Raw genomic sequence first — 14,911 nt, forward strand, 5'->3', positions numbered from 1 at the left:
TTGTGTCCATGAAGGCATCTCGGGAGCGTCCTGAAGCTGACGGGCCTCCCCCAGGCCAATAGGCATGCGCTGGGAGAGAGGCAGACAGCCCTCCCCCACCCCCGGCCCCCCGAGACAGGGTCTTGGTGCTGTCTCTCCAGTTTGTGGCTCAGCTAGTAAAGAATGTGCCTGCAGTGCGGGAGACCTGGGTTCGATCCCTGGGCTGGGAAGATCCCCTGGAGAAGGGAACAGCTACCCCGCTCCGGTATCCTGGACTGGAGAACTCCATGGTCTGTATAGTCCATTGGGTTGCAAAGCGTCAACACGACTGAGCAACTTTCACTTTCACTCCAATAGGGGCTGGAGAAGGTGGTTTCAGTGAAGGTGACACTGGCCTCCCCCGGTGACCAGCTGGCCTCACCGCCAGCCAGCAGCCAAAGAGCAAATCTTTAGCTTCCTTTCCAAGTGCCTGCCCAACCCCTGGGCATGCCTGCCACCCCCAGTGGAAGAAAACATTCCAGGATGACTGTGGCCCCAACCCCAGCAGGAACACTGCCCAGGGCGATGGCTGGGGGGTTCCCACAGTCGTCAGGGGGAGGGGGAGGCGAGGGCAGCTTGAGGATGGGAACCCGAGGCAGCCCCGCCCACCCTCTGAGTGAGCAGGATTCAGCAGGCACTTCCCAGAGTTCGTTTATAAAAAACAGTGACGAGCACAGTCCCAATTCAGCAGACTCGCTCCCCAGAGTCGGCGGGAGCCGCAGACCCTGCTCTCTGGCTCCCTGAGGCCCAGCTGGAGTGAGCCAGCTGGTGGCCTGAGCCCCGATGTCCAGGCCCCCCAGAGCCCCACCTCTCCCTGAGGGCCTGATGCAGGCCGGCCTCTGTGCCCCACAGGCCTGGGCAGAGGGTGGGGGCCGGGCAGCTCGGCCCTGCCCTGTCAGCCCATGGGGGTCCAGACCCGCTCCCACGCCAGACCCCAGAGGCATGGGGGTGGGCGAGGCCCTGCCCTCAGAGCTTGGGGGGCTGACTCCCCCTTGCAGGGACATCGGGGGGCCTGGACCCAAGGCAGTGACAGGAAGAGATGCCCCGCTTCTGGCGGGGGATGGCTAGAAGGGACACAGTGGTGTCTGGTGGGCGGGGGGGTGTTCCTCTGTCCATCATCCAGCCAGGTCCTGCCCAGCCCCGGGCCTTGATTACTGGGCCTCCTGGGCGTCGGGCCCCGAGGGGGCCCCGTTCTCCTGGGCGGTGGGCCCCGAGGGGGCCCCGTTCTTCGGGGGGATCTTGGATATGTGGAAAAAGCGCGTCCTCATGGCCTGGTGGCAGGTGTCCAGAAGCTTGGGGACATCGGCGACAGTGAGACCACGTGTGGGGATGGCGTCCAGCACCTCCACCTGGATGGTTCCTGTGGGGGCGGGGTGGGGGCATCAGCCGCCTGGGGCCTCCCACGGGGGGCCTCCCCCCCCACCCCCGTCTTGGCCATCTGCCAGCCTCCCGAGGGGCTGGGCTGGGCCGGGCTCTTCCCGACACCCCGGTCTCTGGCAGTTGGCTCTTAATTGCGAATCACTGACGTGGGCACACACGTGCTCTCAGGCACGTTCACAGCGGGCATGGACGAGTGTGCGCCCCCTCGTGAGGACTGGTCAGGCTCCAGAACGTTCCCTCCCCCGGGAGGCTCCGGGGCAGCCCCCTCCTGTGATCCACAGGGGTGCAGGCAGCCTCGGGGTCCAGGGTGTGGGGCAGGCAGCTTCTCCCTTGGACCCCACTTCCCACCTGGGCGCCAGGCACCCTCGCGTGGGGGTCTGGAGGGAAGGACAGAGGGAGGTCCTGAGCTCCGTGGCGGGGGGCGTCCCCGGGTGGCTGCTGCCTGAGAGTCGGGGCTGGATGCACCGGTTCGGAGCCCACCCTGGGCACAGGAAGCGCGCCCCTCAAGGGCCCCCGAGCTGTGGGCACAGCCTGGCCCATGTGTGTGGAGCTGGGCCTCCGCCCACCCCCAGGAGCCACGGCCTCGGGGCTCAAGGCGGGGCCTCCTTCCTTCTGCCCCCAGTCGCTGAGGGGCACGGCCTGGAGTGGCCCCCCCAGAAGCAGGTGTCACGGGAGATCAGGTGGGCGGGCCTGCGTGTGCACAAGGGTGTGTGTGTATGGGGGTGGGGGGCTACCTGAAGTGAAGAGCTTCGTCTTACAGCTGTAGAAGGAGGAAAAGCTGGAGTAAACCACGGGGATGATGGGTACCTGGGGACGGCAGACGCGGCAGCCTGAGGACGCAGCCCAGCCCGGCCTCGGAGCTGAGCCCCAGGGACGAGCTCGAGGGCAGAGCCCTGCCTGCCCCCATGGCCCCTGTGGCCACCCTGCCTCAGGGTGCTTCCACACACTGTCCCCGGGACACCCTTCGTGCCCTGGGTGGCCCCGAGTCCATAAACTCATCCTGAACATCTTCATTCAAGTATCCCCTCCTCCAGGAAGACTTCCTGGGTTGGCACACATCCATTTGATTCACATTCCGCATCCCCCAAGGGTCTCAAGGTGACCCAGGGCCCTGTCCAGTTTGGCCGGAGGAGGTAACTGAGGTCTTTCTGCCCATCTATTCCCAGCCTCTCCCCCGACCCCAGGGAGGAGTTGGAGGCAAATCCAGCCAGGGGAGGGGGCAGGGCCTGCCGGTTTTCCCAGAAGACACCAGGGTCAAGTCCAATGAGGACTTCAACGGTGGTTCCAGTGTCAGAAATAGCACCCGGGAGTAATCATTAACCCCGGGGCGGGGAACTGACAGGAAATACGCTGCCTAGTGTCCTGGCTGAGACTGCCCTGACCCCACCAGCCCCCAAAGCTCCGCTCTTCTCTCCCATGACCCCGGTGACCCCTTTTCCACTGCAGAGGGAAGAGATGCCAGCCCCCAGCCTATGGCGGGGGTCTCCTCCACCAAGTGCTCGGGCAGGGCGGGGATCAGAGCCCAGGCGCCTGTCCCCACTGTGGGCGGCCCGTCCACCCCTCCCTCCAGCTCCCCTACTCCCCCCCTCCCCAGCGCTGGCTGGGAGCTTCTGGAAGAAAGGCTCTCCCAGCCTTGCTCAGGGCCACCAGGGGGTGCTCGAGGCCACCTGTCCCAGGTGAAGGCCAGGAGAAAGCAGAGCCCTGCCCAGCTGCCATCCTGACCCTGCCCAGGCAGGAAGAAAGGACCCCTGCCCCGCCGGTGACTTTCCCTTCGCACAGCCCCCAGCACAGGACCAGAGGCTGAGACAGGGCCCCGAACCCCCGGGAGCCCCGCCCCACGGAGGGACACGCCCCCAGCCTCTCCCGCCATCGCCCCAGATCTCCGGGACACCTGGGACAAACTGTACCCCTTGAGGTCAAGGACCAGAGCAACGCGCAGCCCCGTGCAGGGCTCTCCGCTCACTCTGTCCTGGCCCACGTGAGCCCTGGTGCACAACCCCCTTCCCCACAGCCACTGCCAAGTCCCAAACCACGCCCCGGCAAGGGGTGCGGGGGTACTGAACGCGACCTTGGCAGAGCCCTGCCGAGACCCCAGGCAGCGGGCCTTCTTTATGCCCAGCCAGCGGGAAGGCGGGGTGCTGGAGCTCCGTGGGCAGGTACAGAGGTGATGAGCATCATTCCAGCTGGCCCCAGCCTTCACGCCCAGAGCGGCTAAGGGGCCCCAGGGACTGCCCTCCACGGCCGCTCACGGACAGGTGCTGCCTGTCCAGAGGCAGGGGGTCGCCGGGCGCCGGTGGCCCCAGCCAGCTGGGAGGTCACCGCCAGCCGTAGGCCAGCCTGGATGTGCTTCCCGCCCTGGCCGCTCCGGGAGGCCGCAGCCCCAACGCACCTGGGCCTGGATCGCCAGGTAGAAGGCGCCTTTCTTGAAAGGCAGAAGGTCCCCGTTGTCGTTTCGTGTGCCCTCCGGGTAGATCCACACTTTGAGCTGTCGGGGAGACAGGAGGCTGCACCCAAAAGCCGGCGGCCGCCCAGGGAGGCACCCACCCCCGGGGAGCCCCACTTCTCAGCAGAGACCGCCACCGCTGACAGCCGAGGCCCCGTGCCTGGCTCTTCTGTACGTGATTCTCAGCCACGCACCGACGAGGCGGGTTCTTCTGCTGCAGGGACTCACCCTCGGGGCCGTCCTGACACCACGATCAGCCCTAAGTGTCCACAGCACCGGGCGCCCCAGCCCTGGGCACTCACCTTCTCCCTGACCATGCGCTCGCCCACGTCGGTGATCACGCTCATGGCCGTCTGGGAGCGCTGCCGGTTGATGAAGAGGACGCCCCCCAGGTACATGATCAGGCCCACGGGCCCCAGGAAGAGCAGCTCCCGCTTGGCGATCTGCACGCAGCGGTCGGGGAGGACCTCCATGAGGCCTGCGGGCGCCGGACGCCAGGCAGGGACAAGAGGAGACAGAGCGCAGCTCAGGGAACACTCCCCAAGGAGAGGCGGGCCAGCCCTGGCCTCGGACATCACTGGCGCTGGGCGCCGTCTGGCCTCTGAGCCTCAGCTTCCCAGCAGGGGAGGCACTGAAGCAGGGCTCCTACAGCAGAGCCCGGGGGCCCCCGCACAGGCTGCCTGGTCCCGTTACCCGCCGCAGGGAGGCGCAGGTCCCCGCCCCGTCCAGTGTCAAACCCCCGCCTGCCAGCTCAGCTGGGTCCAGCCGCCGAGTAGGAGAGCAGCCTCCCCCTACCCCCAGGCAACTGGGAAGGGTCAGCCCTCCCCCAGACCCCCACCCCGCCGCGGCCCGGCCTTACCCATCATGTCCAGGATGCTCTGGTGGTTGGAGATGATGACACAGGGGCGGTCCTCGTCCAGTATCTCACGGCCTTTGACCTCGAAGCGGAGGCCGTATGCGTACTTGAAGGACCGGACAAACGAACTGATGATGCTGCGGGGGAGATGGGCCCCGTGAGAGAGGGCCGCTGCCCCGGCGTGACTTGGGCTCTGCGTCCACAGCCTGGAGACCCCCAGCCCACCCTGGCAGGCTGGCCACTGACCCTGAGCCCGCCTCCCCCTCCGAGAGCCTTCAGGTCTTGTCCCTTAGCAGGATGGCTCCCCCTGCCCTCCAGCCCCCTGGCCTCCCAGCCAGTGACATGAAGATCACACAGAAGCAAGGCCTCAGGGACCCCAACGCCGGGCCATGGGAAGGACGCCTCCTTCCACGTCCGTGTACCCGGATCCGACCCTGTTATCCAGCCTCCACCCCCCAAGTCCTGCTTATCACGCCAGGCAGGGGGCCTGGCTGAATGGGGGTGGACTGAGAACCCCTCGGGCTGGCTAACTCTGTGCTCAGTTGCATCAGAGCCCGAAGGACCCAATGTGGAGAGGCCGCCCACAGAGGCGGCCGGGGCAGGGGGCCCCCCATGGGACATGGGACATGACCATCCCTCAAGGCAGAGCCACACCCAAGGGAGGGAAGCGTGGGTACCAAGCGGAGACCTCGGCGAGGAGCCGAGGGCTGCTTCCTGGTTCGGAAGAGCCGCTGCTGGGGAGACCGGCCCAGCAGGCACCATCAAGGTGACACGGCCTTCACGCCTCCTTGCCCTGCAAACAGCAGCCTGCCCGTTTCACTCACACACAGACACACACACAGACACACACATACACACACACTCAAGGTCACACAAGGATGCCAGGCTAGGATGTGCGTGGGCCCTGCTCCCAGCAGGAGGCTGCCCTGGGCACGCGTGACCCGGAGGGGCCTATCCCCGCATGAGGTGACGGTGATCCCTGGGGACGGCGTCTCCGGGTAGCTGGCTGGCAGGGAGAAGGTTGACGCCGCATACACTTGGCACGGGATTGGTGCCAGTGAGGGGTCAGAGCACACGGGGGGACGGAGCCCGAGGCTTGCGGTCACTCCTTTGCCGCTCCGGCAGGGCCCCTGGGTCCTTCCCACCCGTGGGTGGTGGGGGGCTGAGGGTGGGCTGCCGGTGACCCAAGAGCTTTCCACGTCCTGCCCAGGATTCCTGCACACACCCCCACCCCCACCCCCTGCTGCCAGGGAGATCCTCACAGTCCTGACCGAGAGGCAGGCCTTTTCCACTCCAGCCAGAAGGGCCTGGGCCCAGAGCTGGTTCTCAATAGAGCAGAGGCTCAGAGCTGGGCCCTTGGCCTGAAGGCAGACTCAAGTCTTTAAAAGTGTGGTTAAAATACACGCGGCACAACGTCTACCCTCTGCGGACGGGTCTGAAACACGCCGTTCAAGTGCAGTCACGCTGTTGTGCAACTGCCCCCCCCCCCCAGGACTTTCATCTTCTCAGATTGACGGACACGCTGTTCCCATCACACACGCACTGCCCGCCCCGGGCCCCAGCATCTACTTTCGGTCTCTGTGGCCAAGACTCCTCTGAGCCTCACACGAGTGGATCCGATCAGCTCTGCCTCTGTCTGAAAGGCAGGCTCGCATCTGGCCCACGCAGCCTCTCTCCCCTCCGCCTCCCACGGCGCAGGTGGGAGAGAGGGGCTCCGCGAGGGAGGCAGCTGAGCCCCGGCTGCTCTCACAGCCGGGCCAGCCGGTCTTGCTGGACCCGGAAGCTGGGCCGTCCTCCTTGGCGCTGAGCCTCTGCCAGCTCGAGCCAGACCTGTCCCTCTGTCCCCACCCGGCTCAGAGGTGCCCCTGGCTTGGATCTTCTCGGGAGACCTCGCCTGGCCATCTCAGCTGGGGAGCCTCGGGCTTCCCGACTGCCAAGAGACGGCTTCTCGGGTCACTGTGAGGCTTCACCGACCCAAGGAGAGGGCGCAAGCAGGCCATTCACAAACGGGAAAAACGTGCGTCGTCCAACAACACAGAAGCACGCAGTCCCACTGGCCATCAAAGGAAATGCGGATAGAAACGAGAAGCCCTGTCCTCATCCTTCAGATGGGCAGAGGACAGCCAGATAACGGGAGGTGCCGGCAGGTGTTGGGAGACGGCCCAAGGCTACCGGCAGAGGTGGGAGCCCGCAGAGGTTTCCGGAGGAGGGCAGGCTGGCAGCACCTAGCAGAGCCCTTAAGAAGCCTAGTCCCTGAGATCTGCAATCCTCTTCCGGCAACTGATCCTAAAGCTGCCAACGCACAGGAGAGGTCAGGATTAGGGAAAGTACACCTCAGCGTCCCCGTGGGGACAGCCGAGACAGATAGGGCTGCGGCAGAGGAAAGAGCAATGACCCCTATTTATTTGCTGCCAGGACGGTTCCCGGGACCTCTAATGCAAACCTGTCGCTTGCATTTCCCTGCCAAGCTCACAAAGTCCCAGGCCACGTCGGGAAAGGACAGTGGGTCTCTCTGGCACTGGTATCTACTGGCTCCATTCTTCTTCCTAAAGAGTTGTGATGAAGGACTTCCTTGCTGGTCCAGTGGTTAACAGTCCACCCTTCCAATGCAGGGAGGCCCGGGTTTGATCCCTGCTTTATTCCCTGATTGGGGAACTAAGATCCCGGATGCTACCTGACTCAACCAAAAGGAAACAAATTGTGGTGAAATATACGTAACATAAAATCTATCATTTTAAACCATTTACAAGTGTATAATGCAGTCCTCCCAAACATCCCTCTCCAGAACTTCTCTGTATTTTCTTTTTGTATCTAACTGACAGGATCAGTATTTGGGGGTGGGGGAGGATGAAAGATACTGTATATACTGTGATCTCAGTATCCTGTGATACTCAGCCTAGCAGGGGCCTCTCCCATCCCCGTTGAGGCAGACCTCCCAAGGACCAAAGGGTTCCAGAAGGGACAGACAGGCCCCGGGGGCAACTCGCTACATTTTACAAATAAGGGCACTCAAAACGAAAGGACACAGCCACCGACACAAGCACAGGAAGACAAGTACAGGAAGCCGAAAAAGAAAGGGGCATCTGGGAGCAGACAGAGCGGGCGGTGCTCCTCACAGGAAGGGGTCCGCCACTCACTCCCTGCAGGGGGGTGGGCGCCCGGAGTCTCGCTCTTTCTCCTCCTACTGTCCCGGCTCGGCAAGGTTTTCTGAAAAAGGGGTGGGGACGCCCTACCATTCTCACAGTGCTTCCTCCAGGAGGGAGGCTGCCCAAGCCGTGCAGAGGCTCCAGGGCCCCAGCAGGGAGAGCCGGTCTGTCCTGGCCTCGAGTGCAGCTCGCTCATAACCACAGGAACGGACGCCCCACACCCACGCCCGGGAGCAGCAGCGCCACGCTACCTGCAAAGCTTGCCCGGGGACAGACGCCAACTGTCCAGTTTCGCTCAGACGGTAACCCCACAAGGTCATATACTCCTGCACCAGGGAAGTGGAGGCTCAGCAAAGCTGAGCGACTGGCCCAGAATCACACAGCGGGGAAGCCGGATGGGCTGGAGCCCGCCCCTAAATCTGACTTTGGAACAATGCACGGAAAATGCCAGGCACAGGCCCACCTGGAGGCGGGGCGATGGCTCCAGGGCTGCCAGGTGGAGTGTTTGAGCTCCTCAGCAGGCCTCCCCTCACGCCCTGAGGGCGCTCTCTGGCCCCCACTCCACATCCAGCAGGAGGGCTCTGCACTTCTCTCCCAGCAGGAAGCTCTGAGCAGCCGCCCTCCCCAGGCAGCCAGGCCCGCCCAGCCCAGGCCTCTTCCGAGCCCAGCTGACCCCAGTGCCCCTCCCCACAGGAAGCAGGGCCCCAGCTTCGCAGCTGGAGTCACAGGTGTGGCCAGGGATGTTGGCACCCACGCCCAGCCCCAACTTCAGCCCTGCCTTTCCCGGGAGGCGGAGCCAAGGCTGCCTGAAGCTGGGTGGCCCAGCCTTCCAAAAGCGCTTGCAGGCAGCTGTGGGTGACTGGTGCCAGCTCTCCCCGCAAGGCAGGGGGGCCTGCCCCCCTTTCCAAGAGCCCACAGGGGCAGAGATCTCCATAGCAGAGGCGCTATCCTCACCCCTCATGGGTCTTTCTCAGGAGCCCTCCACTTAACCCTGATCTGGGCCGCTGGCCTCAAAGGAAGCGCCATAAACGTGTGGATCCTCGGGGGCCTGGGGCCGAAGCCCTGGCAGCCAGCCTCCATGGATCAGCTGCGCTCATCTGGGGACACCCGGACCCCACCCCAGCTCTGGGTCGGACAGGCCCTGACGCTCCTCTCAGGGCTGTGACCTTGGGCAACGGACTTGACCTCCCTACGTTTCTTGCTTCCACTCGTGAGACCGGAAGGTCACGGAAGGGTCGAGTCAGATGAGGCTCCAACGCCCAAGACACCTGCCGGGCTGGGGAGCCCTCCACAGACAGTGGCTCTGTTGGCGACATCACAGGCAGAAAAGAATCCAAAGTAAACGGACGAAGCCTGTCCCCCAGCCGGTACCTGCTCCTGGCCGCTGGGAGGTGGTGCAAGGTCAGGTCTCGGCTACCTGCTGACCTCTGCCCTCAGCCCGGACTCAGGCTAGGCAGCCCTGGGGAGACCCGGTCGCTACTTCGGCCAAGCGGCGTCAAGTCCTCAGCCAGACCCCGTGGGCTTTGCCCTACAACGTGGCAGGGGTGGAGGGGGGTGATTGGTGGCACTCACTTGGGAAGGCCCTGCCAGGAGGGCGGGCACACAGAGCCATCGGTCTGCTCAGGGGACCAGAGGCCCCAGCGAGGCCGCCTGGCAGGCAGCGGCCTTTCCCAAGCGTCAGATGAGCCGGAACACAGGGTGGGCAGGAGCTGGGGGTGCTAGCCTCTGAGGGTGCCCAGAGGCGCTAAGGGGGCTCAGGAGTGGGGTGGAGGCCAGAGGCCTGGAAGGAGGTGGGGCCCAAGCAGTGTCCAGATCTCGGGAGCGCTGCTTCCGGGCCTGCAGTCCACCCAGGGGGAGGGCTGCCCCCACCATCCCACCCCAAGACCAGGGCCCCAGGCCCTGGCTGCAGCCATGCCCATCCTCAATGTGTGGGGGCTCCACCGACCCAGAGCCTCACTCTCCTGCCCCCTACTCTGCAGCCTAGCTGTGGTCCCAGCTGCCCGTCCTGGTCACCTGGAACGTGTGAGAAAGGAAACTCTGTGTTAAGGTGCTGTTATCTGGTTTCCTGGTCCTACAGAAAAGCCAGTTCTAATACGGCTAATCCCGGGCCTCGCTCTCTGCCCAGCGGGTATGATAAGGGCACCTGCCCCCAGGGTGAGGACCCAGCCTCCCCTGGCAGCCAGCCTGGGAGAGGGTCCCTGGCCTCAGCCCCAGCGTGCTTGCAACAGAGCCTGCCTCTGGTCCTCCGCGCCCAGCGCTGCCCAGCACGCTCGAAATTCACAACTCAGTGGCAAAGGCCTCCTTGGCTGCCCCATCAGAGAAGGGCTGCTGGTTACAGGGAAGACGGGAAAGCGAGGGGGTGGGTGGAGCTGGGCTGTCCCTCCTGGAACTGAGGACTTCCCCTGAGCCTGGTCTCCAGCCCCAAAGCGGTCAAGGTGCTGCCCCCAGCCCCGATGCTGGGTGAGACAGAGGAAAGATGAAAAAGACCCACCTTGAAGTCACCCTCAGGGTCTGCAGCCCAGGTCTGCCGTGTCCTAGACCTAGGGCCTGCCAGTTGCCTCCCCACCCACCCCCACCATCCCCCGGAAACATGAGTTTCAAGCTGCTTCTCTGCAGACTCATCTGTAAAATGGGACTAGGAACAAGCCCTCTCCCTAAGGATGAAGCAACCACCAGTGCATGGGGGGGTGCAAGGCAAAATTGATGGGCAGGGTCCTTTCCGGAAGTCAGGGTTAAACTGGAGTGGGGGCGGGGGAGGGGGGGCAGCCAGGCGCCCACACAGTCCCAGCCCAGGAGGGGCCTGAAATGAGGGATCCTGTCCACATGGCCCCCAACCTCACCTGTCCTCGGGGGCCTGTCCCTGGAGGGACACAGCGCCTCCACGACCTCTGCATTTCTCAGCCCTCCACGGCCGCGTCCCTTGGAGAACTCGTGTTCACAAGGGACCCTCCTCTCTGCCGTCACTGGGGAGCCGTGGGTGTCCTCCCAACGACCCACCCTGTGGGACCCGGGGCTGCAGGGGAAGGGGGCTGTGGGTTCCCAGACCCCCAGGCCTGCCTCTCTCTGGGGAGGACGCGGCACCTCCGTTATATCCTGGATTGAGCCTGAGTTGGGGACTGTCCCGGGGAGGGAGGCTCCCTCCTGAGCACCTCAGGAGCACGCCCTGGCGGGCCCAAATCTCCTGCGAGGCTGGGGGCCAAGCTGGGCTCCTGGGCTCGGGGAACAAGCCCGAGAGAGCAGAGGCCATGGGGCCGGCCAGGCCTGGGGTGCCGCGTGCTGGTCAGGCCGGCCTGCCAGATCCACCACCTGGTCAGAAAGGGTGGCTGTGACTTCCAGTCTGACCCCGGGGAAGCAGCTTTCAAGCTCAGGCCTGGAAGAGCGAGTTGGACCTTTTAAAGACAAGGCCACCTGGCAACACAGAGCCAGGGAGAGAAAGGGTGACCGCTGGGAACGCCTGATGAAAACCTGCTCCAGGACTCGCGTCCCACCCGCACGCAACACAAGCCAGGCTCAGGGCCCCTCCTGCCTCAGAAACAGACGCTCCACCCTCGGTCCTGGCTGTGGGGGGGGCAGCTGCCCCTCCAAGGAGCCCACCAGCCCTTGCTGCCGGAAACCACCCCCTGCCCTGCTCCTGGCTGGCCCCCAGCAGGTGCGGAACAACGGACACGGGCTGTGAGCCCACTGTCTGCAGGGGGGTCCCAGGGCCTCGAACTTAGGCCAGCATCCCTGCCGGCAGGGCCCAGCTCTGAGGAACCCCCTATTTCTAGATACAGGCCCTCCCCATCCCAGAGAGCTGACTGCTTGGGAAGACAGCTGGAAAGGCAACAAGTGGGCCACCCCTGTGATCTCTGCTCCCTGGGTCGCTGCCCTGGGCCACGTGGGGAGGGGGCACTAGAGACTCATCGCCCACCCACCAGGCTTCCCCACTCTTAGTCCTCACGCCCACTTCTGGGGCGGCAGGAGCCACATATCCCTGAAAACAGCCGGGAAGAACTGTACAGAGGAGGTCAGTCCTGGCAGCGTCAGCCTGCCCGGATGGACAAGGCAAGGAAGGGCAGAAAGCCAGGACCCCTCACACCCTGCCCTGTGAGCGCTGGGGTGGTGGGGGCCCTAGGGACCACAGTATTCCCACCCCAGGCCACAGCCAAAAGGTCATCATTGCCAAAGCCACAGGGTGGCATGTTAGCAGCGGCCCCTCCTCATGGGAATCTGGGGGCAAGGCCACGGAGCCCCTCTCGGGCCACCATGCAGCACCGCCCCCAGCCCCCACCTCTGCCCGGGAGAGGTCTCCAACTCTTCCTGTCAGCCAAGCCTGACCCCCACCACAGCAAGCTCCCCAACCCCAGGGATGGGGGGGACACCCTAGCCACCACCGCGTTCTTTCCCCTGGCTCAAAGCTGGACCCCAAGGGCCAGCAGTCCCCGCCCCACCTCCCTAAGCGGAAGGGAGGGGCTGAGCACACGTGCGCTCCTCGCCCGACAGGTGGGCGGGCGGGGTGGCGGCGAGGGGACTGAGACCCTGGCGCGGCGGTGCCCGGCGGCTAGCCCCCACCCCCGCCACGGGGAAGCGGCACCGAGCCTCTGCCCGCCCGGCCCGGCCGCATTCCTCCCGGAGCCGCCGGCACCCTGCGCGGCGCCGAGGGCCAGACCTCTGGAAAGCCCTCCGTGCCGGCCCGTGGCCGGAGCCCCGGGGCAAGGGCGCGGGGACACGATGACGCGGGCTCCGGAGGCCGCAGCCCACCCACCACCACCCCCCGGCGCGCTCCCCGACCCGCTCTCCCCTCGGGCGTCCCCCCACCACTCCCGGAGCTCTCCCCTCGAGCTCCCCCCACCACTCCCGGAGCCCGGGAGAGGCAGGCGCGGCAGGAAGGAGGGAAAGGACACGGGAAAGTTAGGGAAGCGGAAGCGGTCCCCCCGCGCCCGCCCGGCCCCCCTTGCCTCATGTTCTCCACCGTCCGGCCCCCGTGGCGCAGCAGGCAGACGACCGCGGCCATCGCCGAGGCCGTGAAGCAGAAGGCGCAGTACAGGCCGATCTTGGCGTAGAACCGGGCCGAGCGGCTCAGCTGCGCCAGCAGCAACAGCAGCAGCAGCGCCGCGGTCAGCCACGGCCACAGCTCCATAGCCGCGCCCGGAGCCCCGACGGCGCGGGCCGCGGGCTGCCTGCCTGGGCTCCGGCCGCGGGCTGGCGGCGGCGGCGGGCCCTCCCCCCGCTCGCCCCGCCCGGCCCGCGCCCCTTATTGCGAGGGCGGAGGGGCGGGGCGCCCGGGCGGGTGAGCGCGGCGCGCGAGGGAGCGGCGAGGTGCGCCCCGCCCGCGACGGTCCCCGCCCCGCCCCGCCCCTCCGCCCCCGGACGGTGCCCTGCCCAGGCGCCGCCCGCCGCCGCCAGCCGCTGGCGCTGCGCCCGCCCCCAGCCCCCTCACCTTCGCAGCGGGTGACCTGGGCCGTGGCGCCCCGCAGGCCCCCACCTCCGGTCCGGTCCCCCCCCCACCGCCCGCAACCGCCGGCACCGCCCCTGAGCCCGGACCGCGACGGCGCGTGCCAGCCCGGTCACGGCACAAAGGGACCCTTGAGCCGCGCACGGTGACCGGACGGGTGGCCTGCCCCTTCGGGTCCCCTCCGGCGACTGTGGGGAGACCCAGGCCTGGGGGGAGGGGTGGTCTGAGGATAGCTGGGCAGGCAGGAGGCCAGTCTCTGGGCGGGCCGGGCCGGACAGTGGGAGCCAGGGCCAGCGGCTTATCTCCTGCTCCAGGTGCCCGGCCTGCCCGGGGATCCGGCGGCTGTGGTCAACTCAAGCGGGGGGCCAGCCTGGCAGGGCAATGGCGTGGCCAGCCTCTGGCTTGCCAGGAGGAGCTCCAGGTCACCCCTGGGGGGCCGTCAACAGATCTCAGAGCAGACCCAGGTTGTAACACCGAGTTCCCGTCACGCACAAGCGCCCTCCACTGTGGCCCCGGGCCTGGGTTTGCGACCATTGACCAGTGGCCTCATGTGGAGCCTGGAGGCCTTCAAAAGCTTGTTGTTGGCCTCTGCCCTGTTTCAGATGCTGGGGCGTCTATGGCTGAAATACTTTGCTGAAGCCCCCAAACTGCTGTTTTGGGTGACAAGCACAAAATCTCCCATCACGGGGTGACTAGGGGGCGTCAGGCCCATAGGGACGAGGGCTTCCCTGTGGAGAATGGAGGATCCTGGGCACAGGTGTTCTCACTTTTCACGAGAGGGGAGCGTCCCTTCCCCTGGGCTACACCCGTGCGTGTTTCACAGTAAAGCCCGTGGCCCAAGCCCCTCTGGACAGGGAAGCCTCGCTGGCTGAAGGCCGTGGGGCGGCAAGAGCTGGACGCGACTGAGCAGCCGAGCAGCTGAACAGAAGCAAACACCTCCGGCCGTCTGCGTCAAGTCCACGAGCGGCTCTTTCCGCCCTTGGGGGAGGCCCGAGAGTGCGCCCCCACCCCGGGGAGGAGAGCAGAGCGCGGGCACTGTGCCCACACTGGCCATGGGGCTGACAGACCACAGAGAGATTCGGAAGAGAAGCTTTTGGGGGGGTCAGGTGGGCCCAGGACCGCCAGCGGAGCTGCGGGGTCCCCAGTTCCTCAGCTGGAGGCCCCAGGGGGCTCTTGCTGAGGCGTGAATCCTGTCCTCAGACCCCCGCCGCAGACAGCGCTGCTTTGCCCGAGGTCCTGTAGCTGCCAGCCGCCAACACTGCCAAGGCGGCACCGCCCGCCCCTCGGATGCCTTCCCCGCCTCACTCTTCCCAGCGATTCCCATGACTCAGTCACGCGTTTATGGGTTCCTGTGTTCACCGCCCTTCTCCCCCACCTCCCCGGGTGCTCTGCTGACGCCCGAGAGAACGGGGCCTGGCCAGGAGGAGCCGCCCCACGAGCAGCCTCCAGGACCAGCGCTCCTCCACTTGACAGAGGTGACGGGGCGAGGCCAGCTGAGCCCCGTAACCCCACCCTCTGCCCCTGGCCCGCTGCCCTGGCCGGCTCCCAGGCATGGTGGTTCCGGAGGCCACTGTTTGTCTCCAGACAGATGGAGGGGCTGTGGCTCAATTTTGACCTTCTTCCCCAGTTCCTTG

At 65.9% G+C, this 14,911-nt stretch overlaps 1 protein-coding gene across 2 annotated transcripts; it reads right to left on the reverse strand.

Annotated features, from left to right (window-relative positions):
* Positions 1–653: 653 nt before the first annotated feature.
* On the reverse strand, positions 654–13,052 carry AGPAT2 (1-acylglycerol-3-phosphate O-acyltransferase 2). Of its 2 annotated transcripts, none has more exons than XM_070455579.1 (6): positions 12,781–13,052; positions 4,701–4,834; positions 4,144–4,319; positions 3,788–3,883; positions 2,133–2,205; positions 654–1,378 (listed from the first exon to the last, which is right to left on the reverse strand). In XM_070455579.1, exons 1-6 carry the CDS (start codon positions 12,960–12,962, stop codon positions 1,170–1,172), a joined length of 870 nt encoding a protein of 289 aa, XP_070311680.1. In that variant the 5' UTR covers positions 12,963–13,052; the 3' UTR covers positions 654–1,169. The 2 variants fall into 2 exon arrangements, with proteins under 2 accessions (XP_070311680.1, XP_070311685.1); XM_070455584.1 differs by lacking the exon at positions 12,781–13,052 and adding an exon at positions 8,307–8,425.
* Positions 13,053–14,911: the final 1,859 nt, after the last annotated feature.

Source organism: Odocoileus virginianus, chromosome 2, assembly GCF_023699985.2.
Source record: "Odocoileus virginianus isolate 20LAN1187 ecotype Illinois chromosome 2, Ovbor_1.2, whole genome shotgun sequence".
Lineage (NCBI taxonomy): Eukaryota > Metazoa > Chordata > Mammalia > Artiodactyla > Cervidae > Odocoileus > Odocoileus virginianus.

Coding starts and splice junctions, on each gene's coding strand:
- AGPAT2 (XM_070455579.1), bottom strand. CDS start 12,962: ATGGAGCTGTGGCCGTGGCTGACCGCGGCGCTGCTGCTGCTGTTGCTG. Junction 4,835..12,780: donor CGGACGGTGGAGAACATGAG/GCAAGGGGGGCC, acceptor TCTCCCCCGCAG/CATCATCAGTTCGTTTGTCC. Junction 4,320..4,700: donor GAGCATCCTGGACATGATGG/GTAAGGCCGGGC, acceptor CGGCGCCCGCAG/GCCTCATGGAGGTCCTCCCC.